The sequence below is a fragment of the Eptesicus fuscus genome, chromosome 14, assembly GCF_027574615.1.
Source record: "Eptesicus fuscus isolate TK198812 chromosome 14, DD_ASM_mEF_20220401, whole genome shotgun sequence".
In the NCBI taxonomy this organism is placed as follows: Eukaryota; Metazoa; Chordata; class Mammalia; order Chiroptera; family Vespertilionidae; genus Eptesicus; species Eptesicus fuscus.
This window is the reverse complement of record NC_072486.1, coordinates 55,086,983-55,114,143: the sequence shown is the minus strand read 5'-3', so window position 1 is coordinate 55,114,143 and position 27,161 is coordinate 55,086,983. Positions and strand designations below refer to the sequence as shown.

The window sequence follows — 27,161 nt, the reverse complement described above, 5'->3', positions numbered from 1 at the left end:
AACTTTTGAACTCTTTTCTTGTAGCATGAAAGCAGTTATAGACAGTCTTATCTATATTCTATATCAGGGGTCCTCAAACTTTTTAAACAGGGGGCCAGTTCACTGTCCCTCAGACCGTTGGAGGGCCGGACTATAGTTTAAAAAAACTATGAACAAATTCCTGTGCACACTGCACATATCTTATTTTTGAGGACTCTTGTACAACCAGAACGACCAGTCGCTATGACGCGCACTGACGGACAGGGGGCAGATGCTCAACGCAGGAGCTTCCCCCTGGTGGTCAGTGCACTCCCACAGCCAACCTCCTGTGGCCGGCCAACACTCCCCCTCCCCCTTGTCCCTCTCCATGGCCAGCCAACCTCCCGCGCTCCCTACCCTGCTAGTCCCTCCCCCAGGCCGGCAGGCCCTGATTGGCCCTGATCACTGGTCAGGCCTAGGGACCCCACCCATGTACAAATTAGTGCATCGGGCCTCTAGTACATAAATAAGTGGATATGGCTGTGTTCCAAAAAGACTTGCTTTACAAAAACAGGTGGTGTGTTGGATATGGTTCATGAACTATATATAGTTTGTCAACCTCTATGTTATAGCCAAAGCAATCATCATAAGAAAATCTGAACATCAAATGCTTATATCAGTGAAAATGAATATTAATGAATACTCAAAAAAAAAAAGTAGAAAAACAACAAAGTAAACCAAAGAATGAAGAAGGAAAGGTAATGAATTTTAGATAACAGAAAAATAGTAAAAAAAATACATCAAAATTTTGGTCCTTTGAAGTTTTTGTTTCTTTATCTCTCTTTTTGTTGTTCCACTTATTTATGCATTTATTGGTTGATTCCTGTATGTGCCCTGACTGGGGATCAAACCCGAAATCTTGGCATATTGGGAGGATGCTCTAACCACCTGGGCTATCCAGCCAGGGCCCTTTGAAGTGTTTTTTTTTTTTTTTTTTTTTTTTTTTTATCAAACAGACAAACTATTAACTGCCCTTTAAAAAGGAGAAGAAACCTTAAGTACAGTGGGGAAGAAAATGTATGCAAATAAGTTTGAAAATTGATGACAAAAAGGATATTTTATAGGAAATCAGTTTGTCACAATTGACTCAAGTAAGATACTCAGCCATATTGCCAGTGGGATGCAGAGTGATAGGTCTCCGATGGAACAAAATGTTGCCCAATTGCAATTGCATTTCCTCATTGATCCAGCAATCTTCACTCTATTCGTAAAGATAGATTTGCAACAGTATAAAATTAGGTATGTTGGTGCAGCATTGTTTGCAGTAATGAAAAGCTAGAGTGAAGAGCAATAGACAGCTACTGGGATAAATCATAGTATAACACTGGGTGGATGTAAAAGAGAAATGAGGAAGATCTGTAGACTACTATAGAGAGCATTCCAAGATGTATTGTTGAGTAAAAAAAATGGCAAGGTATAGAAGAATATGTATTACATGCCAACTTTTGTGAAAAATGGGGTGAAATTGTGTGTCTGTGTTTCTTAGATCTGTCCACTAAAAGGGCCTAAAAGCAAAAGCAACAATATCTCAGTAATAATAAAGAATAAGGAGGAGAGAGAGAAAGAAAAAAAATTATATTTTAAAAAGAAACAATAGAAAAAAACCAAAAATGGCTACCAATGGAGGTAAAAGGGAATAGAAGGAACTGTAAAATACACTTGGATAATATAACTTGTATATTATGGAATTGATTTTAGAACAATATAGATATGCTGTATAATAAACAAAAAAATAAAATATTAGTCCCTACCCTCCTCCACTCCCCAAGAAAAGAACAACCATGAAATGAACATTATATATATACAACCAGATGGTTTTCAGCTGAATTTAAGTTACAATATTAATTGTGCATCTCTAGTGTGATATATCCTAATCACAAAAAGAAATTTTATATTTCATTCAGTGGCCTATTTTTAGTGGTAATATTGGTATGGTTATTTTGAAATTAGATTTCATATGGCATAAATATGAAATAGATAGAATGACAGCTTGCCGGCAGGCTTATTAATGATTGGAGCTGAAGGAAAGAACAGATTTCAGAGTATACATGTGAGGAAACAAGTAAAATTCATAGGTTACTTGATGGTTTTGAACATATTAAAAGCTACTTTGGGAAAGTTTGGTGTTGATTTAGTGATGAATACCTAAAAACAAAGCAAATAAGTAACTTAATTACAGAGAATAAGATCATTTGAGAAAGGAAATATAATTGCAATATGCTCTGTGGCTCAGTTGTGAATATTACTAAATGTTCAAATGGTTTGATTTAATGGAAAACGAATAGAAATAAATGTTAGGATGAAGAGGGACCTTATCCATCATCTTCCATTGTATGGTTGGATAGTGGACTACATCTTAAAAATAATGTATTAGTAAAGTTAAAGAACTGTTAGAGCCCTGGCTGATGTTGCCCAATGGTTACAGCGGTGGCCCTAAGCACTGAAGGGTCGTGGGTTAGTCAAGGGCACGTACCTGAGTTGCAGGTTCAATCCCCAGCCCTAGTTGGAGTGGGTGTGGGAGGCAACTCACATCGATGTCTCTGTCTCTCCCTCCATCTCCCTCCCTCCCTTCCCCTTTCTCTTTCCTCCTCTCCTCCCTTCCTCCCTATCTAAAAATCAATGGAAAAAATATCCACGGGGTAAGGATTAACAACAACAACAAAAAATGTTAGAAGTATTTTTATTAATAGGTCAGGGAAAATTATTTTGAGAGTAGGAAAAGTCTTTAAAATAATACCTACGGCAATATTCCATTAATAAAGCTCAGCTTATTATTATAAAGTGATATTTGAACACTGAGGGGTTTTTTTTGTGTGTGTTTTTTTTAAACTGAAAAGTAGAATTCTTGGTCAATAGGGTATGTGAATCTTTAACTTACTTTTACCAACCCTCATATACCCACTAGTAGGTAATGTGCATTCATATTGTTTAAGATGAGGACACTCATCAACATTTGGTGTTATCAAATCTCTAGTTTTTGGCAATCTGGTAGATGTTTCTAGTTACCTTCTTTGGATCTGATATGCCTTTTCCCAAGTACCAGTTAGGTTGAGCAATTTTCATATGCATATTGGCCACTTGGATTTCAGCTGTAAGTACTTGTTCAAATCTCTTTTCCATCTTTCTGTTGGGTTATTAATTTTAATACGAGTTCTTTAATATTTAGTTATCCTCTCCCATTCTGTTTGTCTTAACTTTTTAAAATAGGGTCTTTGAACTAAACTTAGTTTTATGAATCTTCCCCTTGTGGTTAGTGCTTTAGCTTAAGAGTTTTTCCATGCCTCAAAGTAATAAAATTATTTTCCTCTATTTTCTTTTAAAAGCTGTAAGTTTTGCCCTGCACATTTAGGTTTTGGTTTCAATTGCAGTTGATTTATTTATGTGGCAATAGGTGGGAGTCTTGTTTCATTTTGTTGTTGTTATATTTTTGTTAATTCTCACCTGAAGATATTTTACCATTGATTTTTCAGAGAGTGGAAGAGAGTGGAAGAGACAAAGAAACACTGATGTGAGAAAGATACATTGATTGGTTGCCTCCCACACGTGCCTCAATGGAGCTGCAACCTACGTACATACCCTTGACCAGAATGGGGACCCTTTAGTCTGCAGGCCTATGCTTTATCCACTGAGCCAAACTGGTTAGAAAGTTTCATTTTTTACCAGCTGTCCCAGCAGCATTACTGAAAATGGCCATTCTTTTTTCAATGCACGGTCATCCCTATCTGTTATTAGTTATTTATATATGCAGGAGTCTTTTTCTCAGCACTTAATCTCTGTTTCTCAGCCAGTTTTGATCTGTTCATCTATTTGTCACTCCTAGAAACAGTGCCACCCTCTTTCAATCACTATGTCTTTATATATTTTTTTAATCCTCATCTGAGAATATGTTTTTATTGATTTTTAAAGAGAGGAAGGGCATAGGGGGAGAGAGAAACATTGATTGGTTGTCATGCCCCAACTATGGATCAAACAGGTAACCTAGGTATGTGCCTTGACAGGGAATCGAATCAGCAAACTTTCGGTGCACAGGGCAACACCCAACCAACACATTGGCCAATCAAATGTGTTGAGCCACACTGGCCAACACAGGTTTTATTTCTGTGTTTATTAAATTTTTTTAAAAATATAGTTTTATTGATTTTAGAGAAGGGAGAGAAAGAGAGAGAGAGATAGTTAGAAACATCAATGATGAAAGAGAATCATTAATTAGCTGCCTCCTGCACACCCCTCATTGGGGATTGAGCCCGCAACGTGGACATGTGCCCTGACCAGGAATCAAACCGTGATCTCCTGGTTCATAGGTTGACTCTCAACTGCTGAGCCACACCAGCTGGGTTATTTATTTTTTTAATGTTAAACATCCTATATAATAAAAGCCTAATATGCTAAGTGACAAGTCAGCTTGTTCAACCAATCTAAATGTAATATGCTAAGGCCACTCAACTGCTCGCTATGACGTGCACTGACCACCAGGGGGCAGATGCTTCAACCAGTAGGTTAGCTTGCTGCTGGGGTCCTGCTGATTGGGACTGAGCAAGATGGGCCAGACATGCCTTGGAGCCCTCCCACAGCCCCTCCCCAGCTGGCCAACCTCCTGTGTCCCTACACGGCCCCAGTTGTGCACCAGTGGGGTCCCTCAGCCTGGCCTGTGCCCTCTTGCAATCCGGGACCCTTCGGGGGATGTTGGAGAACCAGTTTTTGCCCGATCCCGCAGGCCAGGCCGAGGGACCCCACTTGTGCACGAATTCGTGCACCGGGCCTCTAGTATACTGTATTGTTTTGATAGCTTATTCATCCCATTGGTGAGGGAGAGATTCCTACCCTAGGAATGGCCTAACACAACACCCAACACTGGACAGATGAGATTGACAGCAGTTTATTAGTCACATATACTCACAACCCTCTTGGGGAGATCACTGAGTACCATGCAAGGCCACACAGAGGTTACACTTGTGGCAGAGTTAGCAACCAGGTACTGTGGGAGGCAGTCTTTATATATACTTTTATGAAAGTGGGGTGCCCCCTAGAAGATGCAATTGGTTTTTTTGCATAATTCTATAAGCTGGCAGAAAATAAAACCCGCTCGTCGGGGATAAGCAGAAACTACCTGGTCCTGTTGATAAAGGAGGGATGTTTAGTTGGGGACCTTATCTGTGGGAGTAGAGGGGAGGAGAACCCGTGGTTATGCTCTTCTTGGCTCCAATTTTACCAGAATTGAGCAGCACATTATATTAAGTCTTAATTTTTAGACCTTACCACAACCTATTTATTTCTATTAGCTACAAAAGGTTTTTGGTTTTCTAAAGTTATGAATATATTTTTTTAAAAATCAAACCTTTTCTGCATCTAATGAGAAGATAATGTGTTCCTTTAATATGTTGTATAGTGAATTCTAAGGATGATTTTCTAATAAAATGATTTTGCATTCCTAGGCAGAAATCTACTTAGTGATGGTATATTCCCCTTTTTACATGCTGCTGAATTTGGTTTGCTCCTTCTGGCAGAAGGAAGTGCCTACTACCAAGGGCTTCCTCCCTTCTCCAGGCAGATCCTGGTGTCAGTTGCAGGGCTGCATCTGCTGGTGGTCTGCACTTTCCTCCCTTCTCATCTCCCTGATTATTCCCATTTGCCCACCTTTAGATGTTTCAGTGTGAAGGTCTCTCAGGCGTGCATCTGTGTTAAGCAGGGATTTCTTCGTTGAATTATAGTTGGTTAGCTTGTTGAAATTTCAGGGGGAAAAGACATGGTGCACCCTCATGCAGCATTCCTCTGACATCACTTTGTATACCTTTTTAATATAGTTTTTGATTTTTAAAACATGTAAATGTTTCACATTCAAAAATAAGTTTATGCCAAAATTAAAACAAAAATCTAAAACTACATGAACTAGTGAACCCGAAAAATATTAAATGGTAACATAACAGCATATTGCGGAATTTTATTATCCATTGCGACAGTTTATCTTTCAACGAATGCATCTTATTTTATCTTGAGCGATTTTTTCTGCTGGATTTAAGAGTTCTGGCTGTATAAGATGTCTTTCTATTGTCTTCTCTTTCCCATCATTGCTGATTAGAAGTAGGCTATAAGTCTTACTTTTGTATTTTTTTATGAGAACCCACCTTTTCTTTTTTTCTGTAAGATTTTTCTTTTTATCCTCTCACCCCCTTTGGTTTTTGCAATTTTAGTGTGCTATATCTAGAAGTAGTTTCTTTTTATATGACTTGAGATTCATTCATTCTGGCAAATTTGTAGGATTTCTCATTTCACTTCTACAGATTCACACCCATTTTGTTTTATCTCAATTTATCCTTTTGAGACAATGAATAAATACTTTAGACATTTTCTATATATACTAGTATATGTCTATTTTTGGACTCTATTCTGTTCCATTGTTGTATTTCTGTTACTAATTTTTACCTACCCATTGCCTTGTAGAACTGGCTTTGGTTTCATTGATTTCTTTATTCTCATTTTCTTCCCTTCCCCCTACTTTCTGTTCCTTATTATTTCCAGTCGTCTATTTTCTTTAAGATTAATGCTCGCTCTCTCTCTCTCTCTCTCTCTCTCTCTTTTTCCTGCTTCTTGGAGTGGAGGCTTAGATTATTGATTTTTAGACCTTTCTTCATTAATATATCAGTTATTTGGAACCAAATATTGGGTATTTTCCAGTTTTATCTATTACTGATTTCTGAGTTTATCCCATTGTGGTCATGAAACATATTTTGTGTGTTTTTAGTTCTTTTAATTTATTCACACTATTTTATTGCCCAGCATAGGTTATTTTGGTGAACATTCCATTCACACTTAAAAGAGTAGGCATCTGGCCCTAACTGGTTTGGCTCATTGGATAGAGTGTTGGCCCAAGGACTGAAGGGTCCCAGGTTCAATTCTAGTCAAGGGCATGTACCTTGTTTGTGGGCACATCCTCAGTAGGGGGTGTGCAGGAGGCAGCTGATCGATGTATTTCTCTCATCGATGTTCTAACTTTCTATCCCTCTCCCTTCCTCTCTGTAAAAAAAATCAATAAAATATATATAATTTTAAAAAGAATAGGCATCTGCTCACTGGGAGTTCTTTAAACATCAGTTGGATCAAAGTATTTCATTCTTTTTTATATATCCTTACTGTTTTTCTCTTTATTGCTTTTGATTACTGTAAAGTGAGTTGAAATCTCCAACTATCATGAAGTATTGCTTCTCTTTTGAGTTCTATCAATTTTTACATTGATTGTTCTGAAGCTCTGTTAATTTGGTGCATGTACATTTAGGATTAATATGTTTTCATGAAGAATTGACCCCTTTATCATTTACACTGTCCTCACTTTATATCTGGTAATAGTTCTTAGTCTGTAGTTCTACTCTGTCAGATATAAGTTCTCCAAGTTTCATATGTTTATTGTTTAAATGTGTATCCATTTTCATCCTTTTATTTTTAACCTGTGTGTGTATTTTATTTATTTTTAATTAATTCTTTATTGTTGAACTATTACATATGTTCCCCCCTCCCCCCCCCCCCCCCCCATTGTCCCCTTCTGGCCTACCCCACCACTCTCTCCAGGCCTTCACCACCCTATTGTCTATGTCTGTGGGTTATGCATATATGCATACAAGTTCTTTGATTTCTAACCAGCCACCCACCTCCCCCAACTTTCCTCTGAGGTTCTGCAGTCTGTTCCATGCTTTTATGTCTCTGGATCTATTCATCAATTTATTTTGTTCATTAGATTCCACTTATGATTGAGATAATGTGATACTTGTCTTTCTCTGACTAACTTATTTTGCTTAGCATAGTACTCTCTAGGTCCCTCCAGGCTGTTTCAAAGAGTAAAAGATCCTTCTTTTTACTGTTGTATAATATTCCATGGTACAAATGTAACACAGCTTTTTTATCCACTTGTCTACTGATGGGCACTTGGGCTATTTCCATATCTTAGCTATTGTAAATTGTACTGCTATGAACATAAGGGTGCATACACTCTTTCTGATTGGTGTTTCGGGTTTCTTAGGATAGATTCCTAGAAGTTAGATCACTGGGTCAAATGGCAGTTCTTTATTTAATTTTTTGAGGAAACTACATACTGTTTTCCATAGTGGCTGTACCAGTCTACATTCCCACCACAGTGTACTAGGGTTCCCCTTTCTCCATATCTTGTCATTTTTTGATTTCTTGATGATAGCCATTATGACAGGTATAAGTGTTACAGAAGACCAGAGAAAACCAAGCAACCCTTAGATTGGAGTTCCACTTTGTTACCATTTATGTGCGGTCCCAGAGAAAAATGTCTTTCAAATTCTGGGCAAAGCAACAAGCAGAAGTTTCCTTTTTATTAAAGAGCCAGCCCTATGTGTGCTTAGTTAGTAGTTATCTCGCTGGAAGCTTGTGGCCTTGAAAACAACACTGCTCTATTCAATTAAATATATCTGGCATGAGAGCACGTGAGTGTCTAGTCTCTGGACTACAAGGTCAGACAACTAAGTTTATCTTCCTTATTATTCAAGCAGGCTAGGAAGCAAAGTTATTTTTGCAGAATAAGGGGCTGTCTAAAAATAGCAGAGTTGACTTTACAGAACAAGGGACTATCTAAATAGCAGAGAATTTCAAACAGTTTTACAAAATAGGGTTTAGCCTTCTCTTAAGGTGATACCTCATTCTCATTTTAATTTGCATCTCTGATGATCAGTGACTTCGAGCATTTAAAAATATATGTCTGTATATTATTGATTTTAGAGAAGGGAGAGGGAGAGAGAAAAACATCAATGATGAGAAACATCAATTGGCTGCCTCCTGCATACCACCAGTGGGGATGGAGGCCACAGCCTATGAATGTGTCCTGACCGGGAATCGAACTGTGACCTTCTGGTTCATAGGTAGATATTCAACCACTGAGCCATGCCAGCTGTGGGCTCTTTGAGGATTTTTTCATATGTCTCTTGGCCATCTGTATGTCCACTTTGGAGAAGTGTTTATTTAGGTCATTTGCCCATTTTTTAATTGGATTATTTGTCTTCCTTTTGTTAAGTTGTATGAGTTCCTTTTTTTTTTTTAATTTACTGCCTGGGTCCTTCAACTCCCTTGTAGGTTCCCTTGTCTTGACTCTGAACATGTTATATGCCACTTTGTAATCTTCAGTATTTCCTTTAGGAGAAACGGTTGGAAACAATGGAGATTGAAAAGCTTTTACCAGTACAGCTGCTCTCTCAGTTCCTCCTCTCATATCTATGAGTTCCTTATATATTTTTGATATTAACCCTTTATCAGATGTATCATTGCTAAATCTCCCATACAGTGCACTCCCTTTGTTTTATTGATGGTTTCTTTTGCTGTGAAGAAGCTTTTAATTTTGATGTCCCATTTGTTTATTTTCTCCTTAGTTGCCTTTGCCCTAGGAGATGTATCTGTAAATATATTGCTACAGAGATGTCTGAGATTTTGCTGCCTATGGTTTCTTCTAAGATTTTTATGGTTTCACAACTTACATTTAAGACTTTTATCCATTTTGAGTTTATTCTTGTGTATGGTGTAATTTGGTGGTCTAGTTTCATTTTTTTGCATGTATCTATCCAATTTTCCCAACACCATTTATTGAAGAGATTCTTGACTCCATTGTATGTTCTTGCCTTCTTTGTCAAATATTGAGTATAATGGCTTGGGTAAATATCTGGGGTCTCTGTTCTGTTCCATTGATCTATATGCCTGTTCTTGTGCCATTATCAGGCTGTTTTGATTACGGTGGCATTGTAATATAACTTGATACCTGGTATTGTGATCCCTCCAACTTTGTTCTTTCAAGATTGCTGAGGTATTCAGGGTCTTTTTTAGTGTCATATAAATTTTTTCATTTGTTTCCAGAAAGTTTTTTCTTTTTTGATCTTGTTGGTAACCCATTCATTGTTTAATAACATGCTATTTAGCCTCCATGTGTTTGAATGTTTTTTTGTTTTGAATGTTTTTGGGTATTTTTACTGTAGTTGATTTCTAATTTCATTCCATTGTGATATGAGAAGGTGCTTGATATGATTTTAATCTTCTTGTACTTGTAGAGACTTGTTTTGTGTCCTAACATGTGGTCTATCTTTGTGAATGATCCATGTGATGGCCTTCATTTTGAAGTCTGTTTTGTCAGATATGAGTATTCCTACTCCAGCCTTATGGGAACTCCTTTGTAGGTAACAGTTTTCTTTTTACTTGCTGCCTTTAACCAGTTAATGTCCACGTGTCCAAAACGGAAACCATCCACTCATGCCACCATATTTTGAATTTAATTAAAAAGAAATCAATTTGCAATGACTATTATAAAAATAAATATATTACAATTCGGGTGTTCTTGAATATTTTCCTTTGAAAATTCTCATAGAAAATGATTTTTAAAGTGCCATTAGACACTTATGGCATACAAATGATTAAGATTCTCTCTTTGTCTTTAATTTTTGGCATTTTAATTATGATGTGTCTGGGTGTGGGCCTGTTCAGGTTCTTCTTGATTGGGATTTTCTGTGCCTCCTGAACTTGTGTGACTTTTTCCTTTACCAGGTTAGGGAAGTTTTCTGACTAATCAGATTAGGCAGAGACTCAAAGCCTCCGGAGACTGCCTCTGCTTACAGACTGATAGGTTTCTAACTTTAATTGCCCCTTAAGTGTGGGGAGAGGTTTTTTCCAACAGAGTGGGGCAGTTGCTACTGTCTGGTGGCTAATTGTGATTTTTAATCTCTTAAGTGGCCTTAGGGCAGTGGTTGGCAAACTCATTAGTCAACAGACCCAAATATCAACAGTACAACGATTGAAATTTCTTTTGAGAGCCAAGTTTTTTAAACGTAAACTTCTTCTAATGCCACTTCTTCAAAATAGACTTGCCCAGGCCGTGGTATTTTGTGGAAGAGCCACACTCAAGGGGCCAAAGAGCCGCATGTGGCTCTCCAGCCGCAGTTTGCCGACCACGGCCTTAGGGCAAGGTGTTCTCCAATAGGGTGTGTCTATTGTTTTCCCCCCAGGCAAGGCAAATGTCTATGTGGGAAAGATGTCCTTTGCTGTGTGAGGGAATGACTTAGCCCAGGGGACTTGGGGTGTCTGCCTTCTAAGCTCTATCCCCGCAGGCCAGGCTGAGGGACCCTACCAGCCGGAGGGACCTCGCTCACTCTGCAGACACCCTTTGAGCCCCGGTGTCACCCCACGTGTGGCTGGCTAGAGAGGGACCACGGGAAGTTGGCTCCAGGGTGTGTCTGGCCCATCTCACCCAGTCCCACCTTCTAATTAATTTCCTTTCAATGTGCACAAATCCATGCACAGGGTCTCTAGTATCTATATAAGTCTTAAAATTGATAGTGATTCTTCTCACCTTTTCTTTTTCAAGATTGCTTTAGTTATTCCAGTTCCTTTTCTTTTCCCCTACATCTTGAAATAATCTTGTCTATACCTACAATGAAATCTTATTTGGGGAGACTTAACATCTTTACTGCACTGAGTCTAACAACCCACGAACACAGTATATTATCAGCACTTTTTTGTTGTTGTTAATACTCACTTGAGGATATTTTTCCATTGATTTTTAGAGAGAGGAAGGGATGGGTAAGAGACAGAGAGAGAGAGAAACTTCAATGTGAGAGAAGTTTGCCCATATTGATTGGTTGCCCCTGCATGCATGCCGACCAGGGCTGGGGATTGAACCTGCAATCGAGGTACATGCTCTTGACTGGAATTGAACCCGGGACCCTTCAATCTTCGGGTCAACACTCTATCCACTGATACAAACTGGCTAGGGCAAGTATATTATCAGCATTTTATACTTGTCAGCATAAAGATACTTTTACATCTTTGTAAAAAATCAGGTGGCCCTGCTTGTGTGTGTGTCTCTAGTTCAGGTCTCTTTTGTTTCATTCGTCTATGTGTCTATCCCTCCCCCTCCCTTGGTCAATATCAGACATTCTTGATTATCATAGCTATTCATAGCTTATATAAGTTTTGATATTGGATAGAGTGATTTCTCTATTCTTCTTTTCAATATTGATTTAGTTATGCATTTGCCTTTCTATATAAGTCTTGAGGTAATGTCTAAATTTACAAAAAAATGTTGCTGGGATTATATTAGGAATTGTGTTAAACTTGTAGATCGTATTAAGGAGAATTGACATTTTTGCTATATTTATTACCCCTATCCATGAACACTGTGTCTCTCCATTTATTTAGATCTTCTTTGATTTCTTTTATCAGTATTTTGTAGTTTTCAGCATATAAATCCTATACATGTTTGTTAGTTTTGCACTTAAGTTGTTTAGAACCAACTGCCATATACTTATAGGGATATTCAAATTAATTTCATATTGGGTAAGTTTTGGTAGTTTGTGCTTTTTGAGGAATTGGTTCATTACATTGTTACATTTATATGAGTCATGTTCTTAGTGTTCCCCTATTCTTTTTATGTCCTTTGGTCTGTAGTGATATTCTCTCTTTCATTCCTTCTTGGTCATTTATATCTTCTTTATCTTGTCAATCTTGCTGGAAGCCTGTTAAGTTTATTGACTTACTCAAATAACCAGTTTTTTGTTTCATTGACTTTTCAGTTTTCAGTTCCATTGATTTCTGCTCTTATATTTATTATTTTCTGCCTCTGTGACACCTGGAACAAGTGGGACAGCCTTCTCCATACTGTGGACGGCATGAAAGTTCAGGCTCCCCCGAGGCGTCTGTTGATACATCCTTGGCTGGTAGGGATATGGGTGCCTATTGACTGCTTTCCATGTGTCTTTTTTCATTGACACCTTTAAGGAGTGGGCACATGGGCAGGGAAAGGAGGTTACTGGTAGGCAGTAATAAAAGTCCTGACTTTAGGCCTCCTCTGATGCCAGCACAGCATAGAGGTGGAAGAGTATCTCATTACCATGCTGGAGGTGCAAGTTCAGGCTCCTGTAACGAAACTGAATGAAGGTGTGTGCCTGCCCAATGTGCAGCAGAGCCAAACACTGAATATTGAGGTTTCCAGTGGAGAAATTAGAGCTGTTTATTTGCAGGGTGCCAAGCAAAGGAAATGGGAAGCTATCACTTCTTTCAATCAAGGGTTTTTAAAGACCAAAGATTGAGGGTCAGGGAATCACAGGTGAAGCTGATTGGTTAACTCTTGTGCAAGCTTCAGTGGTTTTCTCTAGTCTGATTAATTTAGTTTCTGATGTCATCTTGTCTGTAGCCTTAGAACTGTGTGCAGGTAATATAAATAGGTTGAGGAACCAAGATTCTGCAAAATATCTCATGATTGTGCATCAGTGATGTAATCTTCAAAGCAAAGGACAGAAACTGAACATTTTGTGAACTTTGTTATTGTTTAAGCTGTCAGTTACTTTATACTTAACTAGCTATATTTATGTTATCTCAAGCAAAGTATACTTTTTTTTTTTTAATTCAAAACGTATTTATTTAATATATTCATCACAGGGGCTCAACCAGATACTTAATTTAAAAAATAGACACAAAACAAATATGACACCACAGCTGAAGATAGAGTCCTATACAGAAATCAAGGCAAGGACAGACCATCCGAGGAAAAAAGAAAAAGACAGCACAAGGAGACAGGCTGGACAGCCCAGGTCAGGGCTCTTGGCTGGAGACCTGCTTTGCGTAGTTTTCCTGTAGGTACTTCATGAAGGCTGTGGGGTTTTTCCAGAGCTCTGCAGCATGTGTGTTCAATGGGCTATCGATGTTGGGTTCTCCTAGCAGGCTCTGGATGGAGAGCAGGATGGTCCTGACGTCATACAGGGCAGACCACTTGTCCTTTAGGATGTCCAGGCAGATGTTACCCTGGGTGTCTACGCTGGGGTGGTAGCAGGGCATGAGGAATTTCACCGTGGGCGCATTGTACGGGTAGCCACTGGGAAACTAGGGAGAGTTTATACCTCAAGTCTTCGTATACTGTGCCAGCTGCTCCATGGATGGTCCCCACCCATTTGAAAAGGTTGTCTGATTCAGGGAAGGCAGAAATTCCTTTGTCGCCAGATGTCATGAGGGTCATCAGCTCCTGATGTAACCTCTTGCCCACCGGGCCCCGGGCGGCGCCCCCGCTGGACTCGGCTCTTTTACAGCTGCGGCGACGCTGGCTGCGGCTGGGTCGCGGTTTTGGGAGGCCATCTGGGCAGCGCTGGGAGAGATGCGAACTTGGAGAACACGACTGTAATTGCGAAGCAAAGTATACTTTTAAACATTTCTTTTAAACATTTTTTTTTCTTGGAACTTGCTTTACAGCAGGCCTCTAGGATCTGACTAACATACTTTTTAGATCTTTGACTATAAACTGTGTGACAACCAAAGCAATTGAAACATTTAAATAAAGCCTATCTATACCTACAACTCTAGACTCTATATAGTACCTAAGCATATTTACTATTAACTGTCAGATTCATTCATATGGTCTCCAATGAGACTGCAAGGGGCCTCATTACAACCGAATGGGGATCAAAGCCTCAGCTCTCACCAGAGCTCTCTGACAATGCCCAGCAGGGGATAGTTAGGGGCACCCTGTTTTTGTTTGGCCAAGGTGGAAGTCTAGATATCCCATCAGTCTCTGATAGTGGGAAAGGGGAGTGCATCTCTTCTCTCCCCCCCCCACCCCCCCCCCCCCGCCCCCAGTCGGCTGGAGTAGAGCAGTTACTATCTAAATGTTTTCTGTTTTGTTAGGCTACCCTTTCCCTGGTCCTTTGGATAGAGGAAGCATGCTTCTTCGAGCATTTTTGTTGTTGTTTTACACCTGTTAGTGTTTTGGGTATGGTGGCTTTAGCAACACCCACTTTATTATATAAGGCTAAAAGAAAACCTAGGTTCCTTGGGTTCTGAGGCCTCTAGCTGGTCTGTCACCTTTTCTCTACCTTGTTTTATATAGAATGTCTAGGGTTTTAGCCATATTTATCTGGAGGAATAGGGAAAATGTGTTTATGCCATCTTTCTCTTCTGCAAAATGCATTGTCACATATTTATAGACTTTAATTATATGTGTTGGGTAGATCTCTCAGCTTGGAGCCTTTTTTTTTCATTTTCTTCATAGCAATCTTTTGACTAGTTGTAGTTCTTAATTAATTTCAATGAAAAATTCTATTGAAATTCCTGTTTGGATTGTTATTAAAACTGAATTGAATCTGTAGATATGTTTGGGGAGATTTGCCATCTTTAACATCATGGACATTTTTTTTATTACTTAGATATATTTTTCTCGAATGGCCTTATACATTTTTAAAAATTTATTCCTAAGTACTTAACATACTTTTATTGTTATTATAAAGTGGATTTTAAATTTTAAGAAATGTGTTTATTGCTTGTATATACAAATAAAATTATTGACCTTTGGATTGTTTTATGCTTATTCTAATGCATTTTATTTTGCAAAATTATCTGAGAAACTTATTGCAGTCTCCTTGGTACAAATTACAGCATCAAGTTTATATCCTACCTGATAATAGACAAATATTCAAATTGACCGCACCTTTGCTACGCCCAAGCCACGCCCACCAACCAATCAGGACGAGCATGCAAATTACCCCCAACAAAGATGGCGGCTAATTTGCATACCAAGACTGCGTAGAAAGAAGCCAAGAGATGCTGAAGGGAGCAAAGCTGTGGAGAAGCAAGCAAGCCAGGGGGAGGAGAAGGGTGGAGCGGAGGCAGGGCCGGGGGAGAAGGAAGGAGAGTGGGGCGGGCTGGCGGAGAAGGTGGGCCGGGGGACAAGGGAGGAGCGGAGGCGGGGCGGGGTAGAGTGCAGCAGGAAACCCTATTGCAGGATTTTTCCTGCAACGGGAACACTAATTAGATATATAAAAATTTAACTACAAATTTAGATTTTAACCTTTTGCACTCGGATGTCGAGTGTGACTCGACACTGTTAGCATCGGTAGCAGCTCGAGAAAAAAGCAAGCAAGGGTTAACTCATTCATAATTATGTGTTGTCTTATCAAGCACTATAAGAAACTAGAGGCCCGATGCACAAAGATTCATGCAAGAATGGGCCTTCCTCCCCCTGGCTGCCGGCACCGCCTTCGATCCGGTCCGGAGCCACCTTTCCACCTTCCCATGCTGCCCAGAGGCCCAGAGCTGCTGGGGCTGTGCAGAACGCTTGAGTCGCCCTACCCCCGGCTGCTCAGCGATTGTGTATGCAAATTAACCCACCATCTTTGGGTTAATTTGCATACTCACTCTGATTGGCTGGTGGGCGTCGTGAAGGTACGGTCAATTTGCATCTTTTTTATTAGTGTAGATGATTCCTTTTCTCCCCTAAAGGAACATTATTTGCACTTATTAAAGGGAAATAGAATAGTGTTTCCTAATCTCCCAAGGAGATTTTAACCTTTTGCACTCGGATGTCGAGTGTGACTCGACACGTTAGCATTAGAATAAAGGAATCGAGAAAAAAGCAAGCGAGTGCAAAGGGTTAAACTAAACAAGTATGTCTGTGCTCCACTTTCACAAATCCTGATGCTATAGGTCCAGAGCGAACCAGAGCTCTCTGTTCTTTTAGTAATCTCCCACGTACTTCTGCATATTCCTATCTGAAAACCACTGCTAGAGAAGTTGCTAAACAAGAAAAAGAGTAGTCCATAGGGATGTTTATTTGGAGGAGTAACTCATTTAAAATTATGGGGACTAGGTGTGGGATATGTATAGACACACACATATAAAATCCTTATATGTACATAAACTGAATTGCTTTGTGTTAAGTAGCAGCAGGTATGAATTTGAAGAGCATGAACATTATAAAAGAACCTATTCCCAGTTTGGATGAGATTGGTTGGTTTTAGTGCTTAGTAGATTTGTATTAAAACTTAAAAATGTGAGCTCACGGATATAGAGAACAAATTGGTGTTTGCCTAAGGAAGGGTTGGGGGTGAATTAAATGGGTGAAGAGTCATAAGGTACAGATTTGTAATTATAAAGTGAATGTCATGGGAACAAATATACAGTATGGTGACTGTAGTTAATACTATAATGTATTGCATATTTGAAAGCTAGGAGAGTGGATCTTGAAAGTTCTTAACCACAAGAAAACAATTTTGTCACTGCATGGTGATGGATGCTAACTGAACTTATTTTGGTGATTATTTTACAGTACATACGTATATCAAGTCATTATGTTGTACACCTGAAAGTAATACAATGTTACTAGCATTCCCGTTGCAGGAAAAATCCTACAATAGGGTTTCCTGCTGCACTCTACCCCGCCCCGCCTCCGCTCCTCCCTTGTCCCCCGGCCCGCCTTCTCTGCCAGCCCGCCCCGCTCTCCTTCCTTCTCCCCCGGCCCGCCTCCGCTCCTCCCTTCTCCTCCCCCCCAGCTTGCTTGCTTCTCTGCAGCTTTGCTCCCTTCAGCATCTCTTGGCTTCTTTCTACGCTGTCTTGATATGAAAATTAGCCGCCATCTTTGTTGGGGTAATTTGCATACTCGTCCTGATTGGTTGTGGGCGTGGCTTGGCTGGTGGGTGTGGCTTGGGCGTAGCGAAGGTGCGGTCAATTTGCATATTTGTCTATTATTAGGCCAGATGTCAATTATACCTCAATTTGTTGTCTTTTTTAGTGGGAGTCATTCGCTGTCCAGTTTGCAGCCAAGAATGTGCAGAGCGACACATCATAGATAATTTTTTTGTGAAGGATACTACTGAGGTTCCCAGTAGTACGGTAGAAAAATCTAATCAGGTGAGTGTATTAAGTCTTGAATCTTGTGCCTCCTCTTTTTTTTATTTTTAAATATATTTTTATTGATTCAGTGAGGGAGAGGGAGAGAGGGATAGAAACATCAGTGATGAAAGAGAATCATTCATTGGCTGCCTCCTGCATGCCCTCTACTGGGATCGTGCCCACAACTTGGGCATGTGCCCTGATGGGGAATTGAACCATGACCTCCTGGTTCATAGGTTGACACTCAACCACTGAGCTACACCAGCCGGGACCTTTTGCCTCCTCTTAATGAGACAGCCAGAAATGTTAGAGGACTTGAAAATAAAAGGTGTCAAACATTAGAGCATTATATCTATGAAATGATATGGTATTTTAAAGGAATATATGTATATGAAGAATAATGATTAATTCATCTGAAGGAATAAAATAGTGCCAATCTAGAAGCTCTGATGACACTTCTATCTTACCTATCCTGGCAGAGAAAACCTTTATTCTATACTTGACATTATTTAATTTCATTTCTTTGTAATTTTACTCTGTATTGACAATTAGATTTTTTATTTTAAGCCCCCCTTTAAAAATTTTTTCTGTTTTAATTATAAGCTCTTTAATGATATATATGATCCAATACAGTTTCTACATTTTAAGAAAGTCTTCTTTCCTACATGGTATTTCTTTGAAAGCCTCATTTGGTGGCATTGTCCAAGGTATTACATTTAGAGGTCCAATGGTGTTTTTCTTTTTTCCTTACTTCCATAAACCCACATGTAGAACATTTCTGTTGGCCTCTTATATCTAAATGTCAGGTTCCTAGTGGATGTACTCTAGTGGAGGTGAGCTATAATTCTGCAGTATGTGCTAAATTTAAGTGTAGTGTATTATTCTTATTTTTGGATCATGAATCATTGATAGTTTCTCTAGGCAGTTTCTTCAATTTGGAACAGAATATCTCTGAAGGAACTGAATCTGAGTATAAAAAAATGATTGTTAATCTAAAATGTAAAAATCTAAAAAGTAATATTTAGGACTTCAGTAATCACATAGCTAAGTTTCTGTACTTTCATTTTCAGTGTTGTTTTTTTTCCCATTGGGAACTATAGGAACTTAGGGTTCACTTTAAATGAATATAACCACTACTAACTAAAATAACTCTTTGTTTAAAAAATATCTACAACTCTTCCTAATGTGAACTTTCATCAAGATCAAAACAGGGTTTGGTGCAGAGAATAAACATTCCTAATTGTTGTGAAATCAGCTTTAAGGCATGGAATAATAATTATGTGAGTTACAGTGTCAAATAGCCCCACTGGAAGTTCCCTTCTGAATACTACTGACTTTGTTTCTGTTGTCTAGAGTGCCCTATTACTTTGCTTTATATATGATAATATTTTCAGATGTATTTTGTTAGTAATATCACACATCAATTACAGTTTAGGTGAACTCTAGTAGTACATGTGAATGATCAACCCAGAAAATTAAAAAACAAAGCAGCATAAATAATCAACCAGGTGGAGAAATGATAAGACATGAAATTATGGTAAGAGGTGAGAATTGAAGGAATTCACATCTAAAGGACAATTTTAAGAGGCTGTTTTATGTCTTTATAATCAGTTTTCAGTGTTTGTTTATTTACTCTGCTTCTATTACAGAAACATAAAATAAGTTACAATCAATTAAACTAGAGATAGAGTCCAATAGACCTCTTCAGTGTTAAGTAAGTGGAGGTGGGAAGAGTATTAAGTTTGGTTCAAAGAATAAGATGCTTGTAGGGATATTTTGGGAATAAAGACTTGGGTGATAATGTAGGATGAGTTGGGGTTAGGAAGCAGTAGGTGAGAGGTAGAGCTGAACTAGCATGGTGGTGATAAGGAAAGGAAGGGATAAGTTATAGTCCACTCAGGACTTGATAATACCTGATTGCATGTGGAAGATGAGAGAGGCCCCACTGCCAAGATGGTGGTTCCTTTTAACAAATCAAGAGAGCCGGGAAGTAGACAGAGGTGTAGAGAATGGGTTTTGAATGTGGTAAATTTATCTATAAGATAGAAATGTCTTTTGTGGTCACACTGGAGCTCTGAAGAATTTATAGCTAGACATAAAGTTTGAAAAACTTTTGTGATGGATAATTTCAAGCATTCCCCAAAATTGACAGTTTAGCATAACAGACTCCCATGTACCCATTAGCTCAATTGTTCACAACTCTTGTTTTATGTAAAATAACCCTGACACCCCCTCCCCCCGACACACACACATACACACACACACACACACACACAACACACGATTATGTTGAAGTTAATTCCAGGTTTTATATAATCCCATAAATATTTCAGTATTTATTACTATGGAAAAATAAATTTTTAAAAAATATAACCACCATATTAATTTATATGTAAAATTTATAGTAATTCCTTAATATTATCAAACATTCAGACACTGATTACATATCTCTATTTGTTTTTTTGTTTTGTTTTGTTTTTAAATATATTTTATTGATTTTTTTACAGAGAGGGATAGAGCGTTAGAAACATCGATGAGAGAGAAACATCGATCAGCTGCCTCTTGCACACCCCCTACTGGGGATGTGCCCGCAACCAAGGTACATGCCCTTGACCGGAATTGAACCTGGGACCCTTGAGTCCGCAGGCTGACGCTCTATCCACTGAGCCAAACCGGTTTTGGCAAATCTCTATTTGTTGCAGTTTCTTTTTTTAAACAGTAGCTTATTTATATAAGGATCCAATAAGGCTTACACAATATATAAGGATCCAATAAGGCTTACACAATGCATTTGGTTGATTTATCTAAAAATATATAAGGATCCAATAAGGCTTACACAATGCATTTGGTTGATTTATCTAAAAAATATCTTTAATGTAATCTCAAATCACCCCTTTGCCTCACTGGCTTTCTTTTTTCTCTCTTCTAACATATTTGTTGGATAAACTGGGTTGTTAGTTCAGTAGAGTTAGCCCTATTCTGAATTTTGCTGACCATTTCCATGAAGTCATTTAATGTGCTTTTCTCTCTTTTGTGTAAACTGGAAATAAAAATGTAGAGGCTAGGTTAGATTCTGGTCCCATTGGGTGCAGGGGTGGAGGGTTAAGGGGGTGTGTAAAATAATTTCTCTCATATGTCCATTTGTATTTCAATTGGCAAGCATATGATGTTTGGTTGTCTTTCTCTTTTCTGATGTTTATGTCCATTAATGATCATTGCCAAATCCATATTTCATTAGGGCTTTGTGAAATGATTACATGGTCATTCTATCATTCCCCTTTATCTTAACACTAGAATGGAAAGAGTTTTCTTTCTCTATTCTTTGGTTAAGCAGGGAAGGTAGGTTAAACATTGATTCTTTCCCTTCAGTTGCTAACTTTTTTAAAATATATTTTTATTGATTTTTTTACAGAGAGGAAGGGAAAAGATAGAGGGTTAGAAACATCGATGAGAGAGAAACATCGATCAGCTGCCTCCTGCACACCCCCTACTGGGGACATGCCCGCAACCAAGGTCCATGCCCTTGACCGGAATCGAACCTGGGACCTCTCAGTCCTCAGGCAGATGCTCTGTCCACTGAGCCAAACCAGTTAGAGCTAGTTACTAATTTTTAAAAAATATATTATTTTATTGATTTTACAAAGGAAGGGAGAGGAGAGAGATAGAAACATCAATGATGAGAGAGAATCATTGATCAGCTGCTTCCTGCACACCCAGTACTGGGGATCCAGCCCACAATCCAGGCATGTGCCCTAACCTGGAATGGAACCCTGACCTCCCGATTCATAGGTTAACACTCAACCGCTGAGCCACACTGGCTGGGCTCATTGCTAATTTTTAGAGTAGTAACTTAGTTTCTACTAAGGTGACTCATGAGTGGTAGGTAGGTGTTTGTGTTTATCATTATAAAATCATGGATTATTAACATAAAATGTGTTGTGGTTATTTTTATTGGTGCTCAAATTGTGCCATTTGGCAATAGGAGACTCACATTGATTCCTGAGTCCTCTTGACACAATTACCATAGTCATTGCTGTTTCTCTTGCTTTCTCTTTTGACAAGATACTGGTCATTTTCTGTTCTAGACCTGGAACCAGCCATTTCTCCTAGGATCCTTGGTTTCTTTTAATCTGGAAAGGTATTTGGAGACCACAATATGGGTGCTAGGATGCTTAACACCATTGGGTTAGTCATTTTACTATGTCTTTCAGAAGAATGATTTAATATGCTTTTTACTTTAAAAAAAAGGGAAAGAAAAAATACCTCAGAAGTGTGTTTATATAGTGTAATTATTATAGGGTTTTACTTTTTTTTTTTTAAATCCTCACCCCTGGATATGTTCTTATTGATCTTTATGAAGAGAAGAAGGAAGAGTGGGAAACATCAATTAGTTGACTCCCATATGCACCCCAGCCTTGGATCAAACCCATAACTTAGATATGTGCCCTGACCAGGAATTGAACCTGAAACCTTTTGGTGTACAGAAAACTGTACCAACCAACTGAGCCACATAGCCAGGGTTTTACTTTTTTTATTTTATACTATAGGCCCAGTGCATGAATTTCATGCATGGGTGGGGTCCCTAGGCCTGGCCGCAATCAGGGCCTATTGGGGCCGGGCCCATCGGGCCCGATGGCCCCAGCGGGGTCAGGAGAGGAGGTGACGGTCACCAGCCGCCGAAGGAACGGATGCAGGACACCAATGTCGCTATCGTCAGTGCCCTGACACTGCATAGTTCCCCGTCTCTCCCTCTTCTTCCCTCGCTGCCATACCTCCAATGCGGTGGGCAGGCAGTGGGCTGATCAGGGCCTGCTATACGGCGGCAGGGAAGGGGCACTGGAGGTTGGCCGCCGGCCCGGAGGAGGGAGCCAGCCCTCGGCCCCCCCCCCCGCCGCCGCCACCCACCACTGGTTCCCCGTCACAGACCAGGGCCCGGAGAGAAGGCAAAGGTCGCTGGGTTGGGCACGGAAGTAACTGATGCCAACGCTGCCATCATTGGCACCCAACCACCATGCAGTTCCCCACCTCCCTTCCTCATCCTTCCCTTGCTGCCGCACCACCACCACCATGGCGGGCAGGCAGCGGGCTGATCAGGGCCTGCTGGCTGCAGGGAGGGACGGAGTATGGGAGGTTGGCTGCCAGCCCCAAGAGGGAGCTGGCCCTTGGCTCCCCTGGGAAAAGGGCCACGTCCGTCGCCACCCACCCCCAGTTCCCTGTCCCAGTCAGGGGCCCAGCCCTGATCGGGTGATTGGGGCCTGCTGGCGGGGCCGGGGGGGGGGGCGGGGGGGGGGGGGAGGAGGTTGGCTGTGGGAGCGCACTGACCACCAGGGGGCAGCTCCTGCGTTGAGTGTCAGTGTGTGTCATAGCCACCGGTCATTCTGGTTGTTTGGTCGTATAGGTCACTTAGGCTTTTATATATATAGATTTATTTAACTTCTGTAGTACCAGAAGTATTGGTCCTTAACTACATTGATATAATTATTTTCTCCAAATATATAAAAATATTAATATATTTAGTGATGTGTTCATATTTATTAAAATAAATATCAATGTAATACATAAAATATCTGTATAAATATATATTTACATTATGTATTATAGGTTATATGACAGTTTTGGTACAATCAGAAATTATTTTAATTCATTTTGTAATGTTAATTATTTAATTTATTTTTAATTCTTTTTAAATTAAAAAGTTTTTAAATTGTAGTTTACATATTAGTTTCAGGTGTGCACCATAGTGATTAGACATTTATGTAACTTACAAAGTGATTACCTTATTAAGTCTGTTACCCATCTGACACCATACATAGTTATTAAAATATTATTGACTATAGTCTCTATGCAGTACTTTACATCCTGATGCCTATTTTTATAAATGGCAATTTGTAATTCTTAATCCTTTCATCTTTTTCACCCAGTTGGCAACCATAACTTTGTTTTCTGTATCTATGGGTTTGTTTCTGTCTTATTTGTTGGTTTATTTTGTTTTTGGATATCACATATAAGTGAAATCATATGGTATTTGTCTTTCTCTGTCTGACTTATTTCACTTAGCTTAGTACTCTCTAGGTCCATCATGTTGTCACAAATGGCAAGATTTCAGTCTTTTATGACATCCTCACCAATATTTGTTTATTGATTTATTGATAATATCCATTCTTACAGGTGTGAGGTGATAACTCATTGTGATTTTAATTTGCATTTCCCTGATGATTAGTAATGGTGAGCATCTTTTCATATGTCTGTTGGCTATCTGTATGTCCTCTTTAGAGAAGTGTCTATTCAGGCTCTCTGCCCATTTTTTAATTGGATTGTTTGTTTTGATGTTGCGTTATAGGAGTTCCTTATGTAGTTTGGATATTAATCCCTTATCAGATATATCATTTGTGAATATCTTCTCCCATTCATTAAGTTGTCTTTTTGTTTTGTTGATGGTTTTCTTCAATGTGCAAAACCTTCTTAGTTTGACATAGTCCTATTTGTTTGTTTTGATTTAAAAAAATATATTTTTTTATTTCTAAAGAGAGGAATGGAGAGCATTATCCCAATCCTTTGAGGTACTGCTTCCCGGCAATTGTTGACAGTTTGGCTCAAATAAACTAACAAAAATTCTTAAAAATAAATAAATGAATGAATGCAATAGAGGAAGGGAGAGGGATAGAGGGTTAGAAACATTGCTGAGAGAGAAACATCGATCAGCTGCCTCCTACACGCCCCCTACTGGGTATCGAGCCCACAACCAAGGTACATGCCCTTGACTGGAATTGAACCTGGAACCCTTCAGTCCGTGGGCCGATGCTCTCTCCACTGAGCCAAACCAGTTAGAGCTGTTTTTTTTGAGTTTCCCTTGCCCAAAAAGATTTATCCAAAATAATATTACTAAGAGCAATGTCAAAGAGTTTACTGCCTGTGTTTTCATCTAGGAGTTTTATAGTTGGTTTTATATTTAAGTCTTTAATCCATCTTGAGTTTCTTCTTTTATATGGTGTAAGAAAGTGGTGTAGTTTCATTCTTTTGCACATTTTGGTCCAGTTTACCCAACATTTATTGAAGAGACTGCCTTTATTCCATTCTTGCCTCCTTTGTCATATATCAATTGACCATATAGATAAGGGTTTATTTTTGGGTTCTCTATCCTGTTCCATTGGTCTGTGTGTCTGTTTTTATTCCATTACCATGCTGTTTGATTACTATAGCCTTGTTGTAATGTAGTTTGAAATCAGATCGTATGATACTTTGTTCCTTTTCAAGATTGCTTTGAGAACAAAGACAAAAGTTTGGAATATTGTAAGTTAGAGGATGGGCCTTATGGAATGTCAGTTTAAAACATCCGAAGAGGAGATGCTGTTTGTCTTGTGATGGTCTCTGAACCTTTGGCCTTGGAATCTCAGACCTCAGAGGAGCAAGAGTAGGCTGATGATATTGATATATCTAACGCTGGTTTTACAAGTATTGGAAAAACTACAAACTTGCGCTAACTGTTGCTATGGAAGGAACTGCTGCTTTGTATGGTGTGCTCAGAAATCGATAGCAAATAGGAAGCCCACTAAGACGATTAAGTCCTTTCTTCCTCTGGTATTGCAATACCACCTATTCTTGGTATGGAATGTGAAACCAGCTCATAAAACAAAAATATGGCTTGCAGAGTAAGAGTACTAAAGAATAGAATTGGTGCTGAAAGTAGAAATTATAGAGTTGTGTCTGTCAAAACAGAAAGCAAGGAAGACAGTAAGAATATGTGTATGCACTGGAGATGCTTAATCAAATTATCATCTTTTAAAGTTACTTGAAGTAAATAATTATTCTCTATATGGCTAAGCCACCCACTTGATAAGACAGGTTCATTTGTTTCATTTTTGCTTTTGATGTTTAAGGATTTAAATTTGTATAACTACATATAAAACATTTATATAGTTCTAAATAAAATCTGTAGCTCAGGGTGTATTCAGATAACTCAGACATCTATCCCCATCTCATCTATCTGTCTACCTTGTTTATTCTCTGCTTTATAGAGAATTTCTTTAATGGTTTATCCTTGTATTTTTAATATTATTTATATATAATTTTGAGTAATTTTATGTTTTAACAATGTAAGCAAATAAGTCATCCCACCCAAATCCCATCTTTTCTTAAACAAGCAGTGGCATGCTTGCTTTTTCGCTTTGCTTTTAAAATTTTTCTTTATATAGTACTAGAGATCCCTCCCTAGCAGTATACATAGAGATCCTTTATTCCTTTTTGAAGCATTGTGTGGAGACTGTTTTAGGGGACATCCTTATTGAAGTGACAGTTGAAGCTAAGGGAATGGATGAGACCAATCTCAACATCCAACAAAAATCTACGGAATCAAAGGAAAAAGAGTGGTGGTAGGATTCGGATTCAGAGGGACATTCAGACAAGAGGATCCGGAGGTTTCGAGGAATTCAAATGATTTCTAGGAAGTAGGAGTCAGTAGCATCAAATGATGTTAGAAAGATTGAAGATGATAAGACCTAAAAAAGGGAGGTTTTAATTAATAGAAATATTGTCCAGATAACTTGGAATTTGGCTAATGTAAATCACTGACTGGCAGGGGAAATTTTTCCATCCCTCAATCACTATAATGATATAATAACAACTTATATGTGGTGTAACTGGAATAACTATGTACATGGTGTAATTTAAGCTGGAAATATAGGAGCTATCTTCTTCTTTACCTCCCATATGCTGGGCATTCAACAAACCAGTCTGTTTTACTTTCATATATATATAATTAATTTAAAGAGGAAGGGAGAGGGAAGAGAGCTAGAAACATCAACGATGAGAGAGAATCATTCATCAGCTGCCTTCTGCATGCCCAATACTGGGGATCGAGCCCACAACCCAGGCATATGCCCCGACCATGTCAAACCATGACCTCCTGGTTCCTGGGTCAACGCTCAAACCACTGAACCACTCAAGCCAGGCTGTTTTACTTTCTAAGTCTCCTTATTTATCTCCACTTCCTCCCATTTTCACCTAAAACACTGAAAAAGCCTCCTATTTGTCTCTATGCTGAAACACTTGCCCCTTTTCTAATCTCTTGTTTACATTGCAGTGGTGGTGATTTTAAAAATGCAAATTTAACCATTTCACTTACTGCTTAAAAACCTTTTAGGAGACTTCTTTAGACAGAAACCAAATTGTCTTGTGATCCTGTTTGACCTGGCTGTTGCCTGCTATGCCACCAGCTTCTCTTGCCAGTCTTCCCCTTGATCTCTCCACTTCAGCCATACTACTTTTCTGTCAGCACTTTGAACCTGCTATGGTCTTCTTGCCGGAGGCTTTTGTATATACTGTTCTCTCTGCCTAAAAGGCTTTTCATCGGTAATTGATGACTCAACTTTCATATTTTGATGCTAATATGATCTCCTTGAGAAGATGGCAACCGGCAGGAAGGTAGGGAGAGAGAGAGTGTGAGTGAGGAACCCATAGAGGAGAGTGTAGACGTGTGTGGTGTGTGTGTGTATGAGCTAGGGTCAGTT

The 27,161-nt window shown here is 39.0% G+C and overlaps 1 protein-coding gene and 1 pseudogene across 3 annotated transcripts in view; one reads left to right on the top strand and one right to left on the bottom strand.

Annotated features, from left to right (window-relative positions):
• TRIM24 (tripartite motif containing 24) overlaps positions 1 to 27,161 on the top strand; it is a 104,415-nt gene that overhangs the window by 17,443 nt on the left and 59,811 nt on the right. For all 3 annotated transcript variants that reach the window (XM_028159028.2, XM_008150491.3, XM_008150490.3), the window contains exon 2: positions 17,555 to 17,673. In XM_028159028.2, the coding sequence (XP_028014829.2) occupies positions 17,555 to 17,673 (119 nt within the window). The remainder of the gene's footprint in view (positions 1 to 17,554; positions 17,674 to 27,161) is intronic.
• LOC103294101 (ubiquitin-conjugating enzyme E2 C-like) lies at positions 13,442 to 14,130 on the bottom strand (annotated as a pseudogene).